At 41.0% G+C, this 12,155-nt stretch overlaps 1 protein-coding gene across 1 annotated transcript; it reads left to right on the plus strand.

The window, feature by feature from the left end:
- The first annotated feature begins 5,593 nt into the window (after positions 1-5,593).
- Positions 5,594-12,155, plus strand: DUT (deoxyuridine triphosphatase). Its single transcript, XM_083871385.1, has 6 exons — positions 5,594-5,756; positions 7,218-7,309; positions 8,377-8,421; positions 9,824-9,898; positions 10,630-10,700; positions 11,131-12,155. Exons 1-6 carry the CDS (start codon positions 5,596-5,598, stop codon positions 11,185-11,187), a joined length of 501 nt encoding a protein of 166 aa, XP_083727511.1. The 5' UTR covers positions 5,594-5,595; the 3' UTR covers positions 11,188-12,155.

Here is a 12,155-nt window from a genome sequence, read left to right on the forward strand (position 1 = left end):
GTTGTGTGATTTTTCTATTTTCTACTCTGCAATGTTGTGGTACTTTATAATTTCAGCTGTCAAGAAAAGCAGCTTCTCTTTTTAATGGGTAAAGCTATATCCTATGTGTAAGCATTATTTAAATTAAAGACCATCAAGGAACATGGCTAATTTATTTTCTGCAGTCCTGCAACTCCTTTGCAGAGACCAGCCAACATCTAAACCTCATGAAAGCCAGGGAACACTGAATTTCATTAAATGTATATTTTAAAGCAGGCCTCAGCTTCCATCTTGCTTGAATTATTAGAATTTAACTTGTAGTGGATTTAGCACTCCATCTCCAAAAATGACAAATATTTAATATTCCTATTTTTTCTGAGTTCAACAGCAGCAATTCAGCAGAACATGGTAACGTAGCCCAGTAATCCATGCTTTATTTTCTCCATCTATTAAAGGCAGGATATTAAATATTGATATTTTCTCATAATATTCTTCCTTTGCTTCTAACACATTTACAATCAGGCTGAAGGATCATTTTACAATCTAACTGCATTACACAGAAGTTTCCTCCATGTACCAGACTTCCTACACAACTCTCAGCAAACCAAAGCTCACATTCTGCACCTGCAAAACAAGATTATTCTCATCCTTCACAGTGAAGTCAGCAGTGATACTGGAGCTTGTTACATGCTGCCAGGTCCTTGCAGTTCCTTGCAGAATTGTAATAGTCACCATCCCCTCATCTCACACAGATACAATCTGAATGGCACCCAGCCAAAGCCAAGCCTTTAGGGAGGCTCCCCTTGGGCTTTGTGTGTTTCTTCTCACGATCTACACAAGGACCTGCAGGAATTATACACCTCTGTTAGGCCCTTTAATTATGTACCTGACTGGGGATTGTTCCCTAAATATTCCCAAGTACTGTAATTCTCAATCTATAGGGAACATTGACCCAAACTGTTCTGGGGGACCTAAGCAGATCCAAAAAGAGAATGAGTGCAAAATGAACCAGCAATGGCAGCACTTTCAATACTATTCACACTTCTCTCACACACTACTGTGGGCATTACAAAAATAAATCCCAAGAGATATCTGTCTAAATAAATAGTCATCAAAAACTAAGTACTAACATACATTTCTATAAAATTTCTTGCTTGCACTACAGTGATTAGTTAGAAGATGGACCCACACAACAGTGTAATGGGATAAACTCAGGATGCAACAACACTTAACCACCTGAAGGTGCTATTTCCACAAATTCTCAAGTAATTTAAACAAAGTATTTTCCTAGCAGCTTCTATTTCCTGTCACCATGATTTCTGAATGTGTGCAGACCCATTTGGAGAGTATACTAATTATGAACTACCTTCAATTGCAATTTAGATGGCAAAATTTTGTCAGTCCACCTACCTCATTTCCAACTCTGTAAGAGACTTCTTTATATAAGTTATGCACAGAACGCCTGCTGAATTTTAATCATCAAGTTAGTAACTAAACTCTAATTACATGTTTGACATCTCTAGGAAAAAATACAGCTCTAATGCTGTCTAGCACGTTTTTAGTTTATATCACACTACCAATTCCATGAGTTTATATAATTTATGCTGGATTTGGTGAGCCACAACAAAAGCAAGCATAAGTAAAGTGACCAGGGACATTTAAGTGTAAAAATACCATTGCTATGAAGCAAGGACAAAGAATATTTTGAATTTTGTTCAAAAGCCTAGGCATCCTGCACAGCTAAGCTTGTGCCTAAGGGCCTGTTAAAATGATCCACTATCATTCCTCTCATCAGTGAATCTTACCTTTCCCTCCCAATGTGGTGCTCCAACAGGTATTACAGAAGGCATTTCATCATAGTTCAGACACTACACTTCCCTTAAATCTTTTTACAACCACTGGCAAGTTGCCCATCTTGATCATATACTCCCAAAGCACAGTCCAGATTATGCTGTCCAGAACAGCACACTTCAAATGTGCCTTTCACTAGATGTTTCAGTCCCCAGCAGAGATTCTTTTTGAGAAGATTGGTTTTTATTTTATTTTTAAATCAGGTACCCAACTGTGCAAGTAGGAAAGCTACCTAACCAGAAAGGCACTGCATTGTGAGGATAAACAACTGCAACTACACTGCAAAAAGCACATTGTTATCCTACTCCACTCTCAAAGGAGTTTCCACTCAATCATCATCATCACAAAGTACAAAGCTGCCACCACTAGCATAGGAAATTCCATCAGTCTTAAACCTCTGCAATTTTCATTATATCTTTGAAAAGTCCTACCAAAAGCTTTCCTGCCAAAGCAATAACTAATCCTCAGAAAACCTAGGCATTTTCTCTCTCTTTTTCTCTAATTCCATGTGGGATTTCAAGATGTTTTTGACAAAAGCAGTTTCAGCAGCTGTTCAGTAGTTTACAAGCAAGAGACGTCAACAGGTAACAGGAATCAGCACTTCAGCTGTTCATATGGGGCAAACAGCTACAAGCAGCCTTAGCTACTACTGAGTCATTTAACTCCCCTTAGCTGTTTGTCACCTCCCCTCAGGTAGAGGTCTCTGACCTATCAGCAAAGCTGGGGGAACAGAATGTGAGTAACCCTCAGTACTTTCATCTTGAATTTCAGGAGTCTCCTTAAAACTTTTTCCTCTGATGGTCTGGCTGTCACTGGACTTCAATGAAGTGAGTGTGGATCATTCCAAGATCCTGCTCTCTCTCCCTTGTTTCCTATCTAACTCTTGGCAGCAGAGCAAAAACCTCCAGTGCTGCAGCTCTTTGCTAAATGAGTGACTCATCCCTCAACTTACAGATGAGGAAAGTCAAGGTTTTGCAAGTGTTGTGCTTCAGCAGAGGTCAGGCCACTGTTTAAACATCTCTTCGTGCTGGTACCAAGGGCACAGCCCCCTGGCAGCTGTGTAACCCATCGAGACTGTGGGGACACCTCACCTCAGCTTTGACACTGCAAGGAAAAATGGAAACAAACAAATACAGTGAGTTGCAGCTCACATTCTCTACTAACAAGTGCAACAACCCACAGTCGTGCCATTGCTGGAATTTCATCAGAGGAAATTAAGTTTCAAACAAAATCAAACACACTAAGATTGTCTGGAGCAGAGTAAAAAGCAATGGCAAAATTCCACAGCCCCCGCGCTGTACTGCGAACATGCAATCAAAAACAGAGTTTCATTATAAACAGACAACATCATAACAGCCTTTTAAAATTACAAACCTTAATCATAGTGAAAGAGACAGCTGTGCTAAGTAAGAATGGGGCGGGAAGTTGCTCTTTTAAAGCCTTGATTTTCTTCTAATAAAAATAATTTTAACACCAAAACTTCAGTGAGGAGAATGTTGTGGCTATTACCCCTGCAAGAGGCTCTTTTTTTCTGTGTACAACAAGGCAGTCTCCACTCCTGCCCTCAGTCCAGGCAAACAGGCAGATGATTTCAGTTTCTCTCAGTATTGTTTTTCAAAGTCAAAGGAGGAAATGCCTGATGGAGAGCAGCACTAATCAGCAATGAGGAATGCAGGAAGGTTTACTATTTACAGATCGAGCAACACCTCCCCAGAACCAAGGTAAACTTGGTTTTAGACTTCAGCATAAGGTTGGGGCAGTTCCCCTTGTTAAGATCTGGGAGAAAAACAAGTGTCACTAAGCTGAGTCCTCTCTCCTTAATAATATTTTTGGATGAGTCCTCCTCCCTATTATTAATGGGCTTCCAGGCTACCTCAAGCACAATTTAGAACCCAGCCTGCCTCACCAAGCCTGGCCATTCAAAAAATTGGTCCTTTTCTAGACTATAATGCAGGATGTGGTCTTAAACTCTATAAAATCCTGCTCGTATAAATAAACATTTACAATTAGATACCACTATTACCAAACATGTACAGTTTGATACCACTTCAATTCCTATAAACTTCAATTTTTGGATAGCTTACATCAGAAGCCATAAAATATTTTAAATATTTTTTTTCACACGGGTCTGTGTTACATACATATTCTCTTTCCAACAGTGCATACTATTTAGACTGAAGATACTGAACAGGAATAAAACACAGCCCAAATTGGGACATTCTTTGAAACACCTTTCACAACAGAACTGCAATGTGTAGTAAAGGTTTCACTGCCATCTGGCTGCATTTAGAAAAAGTAACATAGCAAGGAGACAATCACATACACTTAGGGAGTTTAAAACAAAAATCACAAAACTAGTTTCACAAAATCTAGACCAGCAAGAAAAATGCAGGTCTGTACATATTTTGCAGAGTCAAATACCTCCATTAGCCTCACCAGGGACAGTTTTGAAACTATGAATCAAATGGACAGTCTTTTCAGGCCACAGCAGAGAGCCACAGGGGAATTCAGGAAATTCCCTACTCCTAGGGATATAGATATGTCCTGCAGAAAATACCTATATATCCTATATATAGATACATACGTAGCTAGGAAGACATATATATAGGAAAAATAGGGGGGGGGAATTATATCATCAATGGAATGGCAAGAGAGCAGACAGTATTAAAGACAATAAAATCATAAGCCTTCTGTTCCAAGACAGAAGAACAGGGCAGGCCGAGCAGTGACAGGTTTTCCCGTCCACCGCATCGTCGAGAATTGTTCTCCTTTCTTAAGGCAAACGCTTCTGTCACGGCCTGACCATTCCTGATAGAGTCTCTTTCTGCCTCTACCCTGCAACGTGCTTTAAGATCTGCTTGAACAGCAGGATGGACTGGATGCCCTCCAGAGGTCCCCCCAGCCGCAGCCAGGCGGGCAGTGTTGGAGAGGAGCGGCTGTTTGCAGGCCGCGGGGCACCCCGGGCATTCGGCCCGGCGACAACGGAACGGGCACGGCCCCGCGGCCCCCCGAGGGCTCTGTGACCCCCCCGCACCGGCCCCGGCCCCGCCCGCCCGTGCAGCCAAAATCGAGTCCCCCGGCAACGCCGCGCAGCCCGCGGGGTCCGCCCGCCAGCCCGCGGCAGCGCCATCGCCGCGTCCTGAGGAGCGCCGCGGGCCGGGCCGCTGCCCGAGGGGCTGCGCCGGCAGGTACAGCCCGGGCAGGGGGAGAACGGGGCACCGGCGGCTCCGCCCGCGCCTCATGAGCCGTGCGGGCCGCGGCGGGGAGCGCCGGACGGGCGGTCCATGGCGCGCTTCCCCTTCGGAGGCAGCGGCGCTATGTTGGCCCGGTGCGCGCGGTGGCTCCGACACCTCAGCGGACGCTGTAAGGAGGGATGGGGGAGTTGCGGGGGAGCACACACTGCCCACCCCGCGGCCCTCGGGGGCTTTGGGGAGCACACACGGTCCCCAGCCGCACCACGGGCCCGCTCTGCGCCCCTGGGGGCCGCCGGGCCCTGACGCAGCGGCCGCAGTTTGGGGAGATGGGGGAGCCCCGCCTGAGACACGGGGCGGGACCCTCAGTGCGGAGCGGGGTGCCCGGGAGGAGCTGGACGAGGCCATTCTCACCGAGGGGGGAATGGGGTTGTGCTGCGAGCGGAGAGGCCGCGGACGGGCCGGTTTCCCCCCCCTGCTCCTGCCTCCATGGGCCGCGCCGGGCTTTGGCGGGTTTTTGGCGGGCGGGTGGCCGTCCCTCACAGCCCTCACAGCGTCTCCCCGCTCCTCAGCCATGCCCGCCTCCGAGGCCGTGCCGCAGCCGTCCCCCAGCAAGAGGCAGAAGGGCTCGGGGCCTGGAGAGCCCTCAGCGCGGCTCCGCTTCACCAAACTGTCCGAGAACGCCTTCGCCCCCTCCAGGGGCTCCGCGCGGGCCGCGGGCTACGATCTGTACAGGTGAGGGTTCGGCACCCGGGGCGGGAGGCCGCGCCCAAAGCCGCCCCACCCTGTGAGCCCCGGGCAAAGGGCTCCAAAGGCTGAGAGGGGCCTTGTGCCGAGCTGAGCCCCCGACAGTCTCGCTGGCCGTGCAGGAGAGGAGGCCAGAGCTCCCCTGGTCGTATCTCCCTTGCTCCTCCATCCCTGACCACTTTTGGGTATCCGTGGTCCAGCCACGTTACTGTATTGACTTCATCAAGCATTAGATGTAGTCGTTGGCTAAAAGCCAGGCTTGACAGAGCATCCGGAATTGCTGTTGGTGCTCGCATTGGCCACGTTGCGTTCTTGTTGAAAGGAAACAATGGTAGCGCACATGGGCCCTCCTTGCCAGCACTTGTTCTTTTCTGCTTTCCTCTTGGCTCCGGGCTTGCCGCCTGTGAAAGGGCGTTGTAGCAGTTTGATAGTGCTTCAAGCTGGAAACCACGTGGGGTGAGGTACAGACTTAGGTTTTGGTTTGTTTGAATTAATAATGGCCCTTATACAATGGCTTTCACTATGTGCAGGAACACCTGTAGCTAGACTTGTGGTTGTTTGCATAGTGATTTTGCGATCAAGTGACTAGTTTTAACAAGTGAACTTTGCTGTCACCACTTCTAACTTACCTTAGTATTATGTAGAATAACCAGCTTTTTTCTTCCTTCACCTCTCTGACTTCTTTCCTGAAGATATACTGCACCACACTTTACCCATTTTTCTTTTTATCCCTTTCATCTCACTAGGTTTGTTTTTGTTCTTGTTCCAATCTTGCACTGTAGACCTCGAAAAAGTCTGTTTTAGAGAAAACTTTTCAGCACTTCCCAGTATTTAAAAAACAGTTCTTTGTCAAGGTCAATATATGGCAAGTTTTGTCACTACTCCTTTTCATTAGGCCTCCAGTTGGGTAGCTTCAGCAAGTTCTTAAAATCTCTGTAGTTCCCAGGAGAATCATGTGAATCATGAACTCTAAGACTGCTCAGAAAAAAAGAAAAAAAAAAAATTGCCTAGTAGTTAACTTAATAGATTATTAATTTTGATTACAACTAGTCCATCTGCTGTAGAAAGCTTAATCAGACTGTATGATCCATAAAGTTTCTGCTTATGCACAAAAAAAATGCACAACCATGTTCACCTAATGGTTACTTTAAAGTTAAACTTGTATTTTTTTGTCTATCTTACCAATTGAAAAAACATTTCAAACTGGCAATTGCAGAAGTATGCTGTTCAAATGACACTTCTGGAATTTTAAACTAGCACCATCAGAATGGCAACATCTTGTGATTTAGGATCTGCATTAAATTTTGCAAATCTGTAAGTATTTGTTGTTTAAATTTCGTGGTATAAATCCCCAGGCAGATTAATTCTGGGGAATTTTGTACCTTAAGTTACAGTAAAGAAACTTTAAAAAATATTCCATATAAACTGGTGTTTCTTTCTTTAATGTAGTGCCTATGACTGTGTGATACCACCCATGGAAAAGGCTGTGGTCAAAACAGACATTCAAATAGCACTTCCTTCTGGGTGCTATGGCCGAGTAGGTGAGTACACAGCTGTCAAAAGGCTGCAGAGTCATTCTAGAACAGGTTTGGCACCATCTTCACATCCTGCCCAAAGCTTTCAGAATTAGTCTCCACAAGAAAGGGATGCCACGTGGCTGTGTCATTTGCTGAATCTTGTAGTAGAGATTTTCTTTTTACCCATTGTCAGTTACGTTTGAGGTTTGGTGTATGTCAAGTGACATAAGGAAGATCAGCAAAAATGCCTCTACTCCAAATACAGCTTTATAGGCTCCACAGTAGTTGTTATTTCTCTGCAGTTTCAGAATTCAAATCACCCAGACTAATAGGTAATGGACATACAGAAAATGCACCCCTGCATTAAAAATTACCCCAGAGTACCAGTGTAATAGAATTTGATTACATATTATGATAGATAGTTGAGAGAACCTGTACAAGATATTCTGTTTATTTTGTGCATTCTTTATCTGAATTATGTATAAATTATTAAAGTAAAAAAGCAATAGCCACTCCAGGGGAAGAGCATGATTGGAGGTTGCCATGCACTTTTATGTAGAAGAACACATGCATTTCTCTTACCCTCAAAAAATTTGAAGATAATATTATTTTAGCTCCTCATCACAGTAGGTTAAGGTAAGTAGAAACCCAAATTCCCACACATAATTTATCTGTGTATAATACTGCTTAGGAAATTGCTTGCCAAATATTGTTTTCCTTCGTAACTTAAATGGATTGACCTAATACTCTTCTGAGATGATGCTGAACAGTGGAAGGCACCAAAACTAAATCAAATTAGACAGTCTTTGTCTGCTCCACTTGCCTTCCTTGGAGAAACCTACTCTGCAAAGCAGGTCAAATAAAGATACATTTCCATCACTTAAAGATTGCAATTTTATTGTAGCCTATTGCAGCTGTTATTCTATTTAATATATATGTAAACTCTTACAGTAATTCTTGTAATATGTGTATTTTAAAAAGACTGTGGAAACAATTCTCTTTGCCCAGACTCTGGAAATGTACTGTACAACCTATAAATACTGTCTTTTAAAAGAAATAAATTGTAATACTTAAAAAAATTTCTTTTCTAGCACCACGTTCTGGTTTAGCTGCAAAGCACTTCATAGATGTTGGAGGTAAGTTTTTTCTTCTTTTTATTAAGACTTAGTAAATATTGATCACAGAGGTGCCTTAGTTTCACACTGCAAAGTGCAAATAAATTATGGCTTCTTGAATAGTCTGGCAAAAGGAGATACCTGGGTAACACCTAAGAGAGACAGGTTATCATAATTATGTTAAAACTTGCTTAATTATAAAAAGATAACTGATTTTTTAAATAAATACTGTATCATACTTCTGTAGGCAGTGCCTGCCAGAGAAGTTACTTTTTGGCTTAGGCAATTAAAGATGACTTCTTATGTTCTGGTTTCTCTATTTTTTTAACCAGCAAGTTAACTTGAGAATTGCATGTTTTTCTAAATTTTCAAAACTCAGGGGATACTCCCAGTGTTATTAGCACCTTAATTACCTTAATTAGGAAGCTGTTCAGAAATGCCATTGGCTCAACCCAAAACCTTACATAAGAGAACTGTGTAAATACCTTTTCCACACTGGAACTAGTGCAGAGATTGCCTGGTAACTATGGATCATATCCACTAGAATTTTTTCCAAAGCTGAAGGAACTACTTTAAAAAACAGGTTTTTATTCTTAAATGTGCATTTTGTGGTTTGACATTAAAACTTCAAGGTACACTCATACTACAGTTTCCTCTAGTGTTAGTAATCTCTAATGACAGTACTTTGTATTAGCTGGGGAATGTCTTGGAATGCCATTTCATTTTAGTATTTAAATTATTTCTGCAAGTAGACTTCAAAATATGTACTTGGGACCACAGGGAGGTCCAAACTCTTTTTTTCTACTGGAAAGATATTTCCTTTATCTGAGAGAAAAACTCTCTCATTATTTTAATGTGCACTGGTAGCTAATCTTCTGAACTATGCAGTCAATAGAGTCATACAAAATACAAAGCTAGTTTTATAGTCTGGGTACTGGAATATAGCTGTATGACAATCATTTCCTTACAGTTCTGATTTTGTTACCTTGCCAGAGGTACAGGATTTGGATCTGTGCAAATCCACAACTCTCAAATGAAATATTACAGTCAAGAACAGATTTCTGCTTGACACTGGAAGAGCTGAAGTTAGCAGAACAAATGGAGCCTGAATTTGGTCCAGCTGTCTTGATTTCAGATAGGGTTACTACTAAAATTAGTAGTACAGTGGTAAAGCATTTCTTGACATGTGATGATGTTTTCCAGTTCCTTTTGCAAGACTGATTAGCATTTTTAGATGTCTCAGTATTTGCATATATATTGTTAGTTGTGCATCAGAAGTATAAAGGATGTCATTATGAGATACTGTAAGTAATTATTAATCTAAACCTTATCTAATCTAATTAGATAATGTTTAGATTATTTTATATATATATATATTATCAGATACACTGACTAACTGAGTATCTTGAAATTCTCCTGACAGCTGGTGTTATTGATGAGGATTACAGGGGAAATGTTGGTGTGGTGCTGTTCAACTTTGGCAAGGAGACGTTTGAAGGTAAGTGTTAAACCTGGCAGGGCCTATTTTCAGCCATCTGACTGAAAAGAAAAACTAATTTTTTCTTTAAAAGTTTATACAGAGGTAAAACTAGCTGGGAACGTTTTTCTTCTCTCAGTTAACAAAAACAGAGATACTTAATAATGTCCTGTCAAGGGAACATGAAAAGATTCTAATCAGAGCAAATTAAGCAGCATGCAAAAAACCCAGCCCCAAAACCACCACACCACCACAAAAGCAAACCAAAACATCCCTACTTAGCTAAGTTTTGATTCACAAGCTGTACTGAAATGCAACTTTGCATTTAGTTACTACCATTCTCTGAAAAAAAAAAATAAAAATAGCTGAGCATTTGAGAAAAAACTTTTCTAGAATCCTGTGAAACATGAGAAACAAAGACAGGATTTTCTCTTTATTATGCTGTCTTTCTGCAAAAAGTCAGTTTTAGGTTTCAGTGCCCAGGATATGTGCTTAAGATGCCAGAGTATGGCAGCAAGAGTGAATGGAAAGGTCTTGAGCTGGTACAGCTGCTGATGTTCACCTTAGAAGGACCAAACAAAAGTTTATCTTAACCTGTATTTTTCTGGGTGTGTTAACATCTGTTTAGTTAAGTTTCAAGTAAGTGTTACCACTTTTGTTATATTCTGATATTCTTGAAAGGAGATTGTCTGAAGTCAGGATTGATTGGACAGTTTTTTGAAGGAACTAATAACATTTTAACTTCTCTGCAGTTAAAAAGGGTGATAGAATTGCCCAGCTCATCTGTGAACGCATTTATTATCCTGAGCTAGAAGAAGTTGAAGTAAGTTCCCAAAAGAAAATAATTCTGTTTTCTCAATGATTATTAGTTTAAGATACTTGTATATAAGATGAAATTTATTATATAGATAAATACTTGGCTAAAATTACTTTCAGTGGTAGAACTGCATAGCAACAGTGCTACCTGAATCAAAGTTTTGATTCTTTGTACATACTTGCTTGGATATTTTTCTTTTTTGGTAAGTTTTCAGAGTTTCTGAGAAACAGTCCAGTATATACTAGAAATGTTTGTCTCACAAGCATTTGTTTAAGCTTGTACAAAAGACATTCTAAAGTCTAAAGACATTCACATACATTTTTTGTGTTATTAATTGTAGCTCTTGTTACAAGTAAATGATATACAGTATCTCTTGTATAGAAGCAAAAGGCAGGTTAAGGCACTGAACCAGCTCATCATCATTGATGTCTTTCAGGCTCTGGATGATACAGAACGTGGTGAAGGCGGCTTTGGCTCTACTGGGAAGAACTGAAAATTACTTGAATACACTTCATATGGCTGTTGTTTTTTTTTTTTGTTACACTATTTCTAAATTTTCATCTGAATTAGAAGTAGGATTTTTGGTGTACATAAAAATATTTCAAGTTTTATTGAGACTTCTCTGCATCAATCCTCCAGTGAATTTGTCTGCATAGAGAGGAAATGTGCATGACTGGCTTGACTTACTAGTTGATGTGTTATTTTTTCTTTCAAGATGTTTGATCTTCAGCAATAAGAATGCATTGTTTTAAGTGGCAATTATATTGTAATAAATGAAAAAATAACTTCATGATTTTTTTTATTTTATTCACCTAAGCTACAACAGCCAATTGTTCCCTTGACAGTTTTTGTTAGACTTCTGAAAGCTGTCTTCCACATGGCTCAGGATTTCATACTGAGAGCCTGTTTCATATAGCATCAGTGACAGTATCAGTAGGACTTCCCACTCTGACCCCTAATCAGAATAAGACAAAGATATTTAATATTGCATCATCTACAGCCTATCCAAATGCTTGTCTGTCTTTTCAAAGGTAAAGTTCTGACTTTGATCCTCAGCTGATCCTCAAGTGGCCAATTTTTCAGCTCTCCTGTACTAAAAGGAAAAGCAGTACAGTGTGTAAATTAAATAACTTATCTGGAAGTAAGTTCTACATAGTAAATAAGAACTATGAAATATGCTGTTGAAATAGTTGTTACAAATTTATTAATAAGTTACTATATGGAAGTAAAATTCTGAATTACTGAAGCAGTGCACAATTTGGGTTTTTTAAATTGACTTCTGTCCAGTTAATAGAATTCTTTTGGAATCTGTCCTAAACTTGATCTAATAAGCGTGTGGAATTTCTCAAATTACTAACTTTTAGGTGAAAGAACACTCAGAGAAGAAACAAAAAAGGAAAGAAAAGTGACTATTTTTCCACTTCACATAAAAAAATTAGAAAAGCCTCTGAAGGTCTCAAA

This window comes from Zosterops lateralis (genome assembly GCF_965231275.1).
Source record: "Zosterops lateralis genome assembly, chromosome: 13".
NCBI classification, from domain to species: Eukaryota; Metazoa; Chordata; class Aves; order Passeriformes; family Zosteropidae; genus Zosterops; species Zosterops lateralis.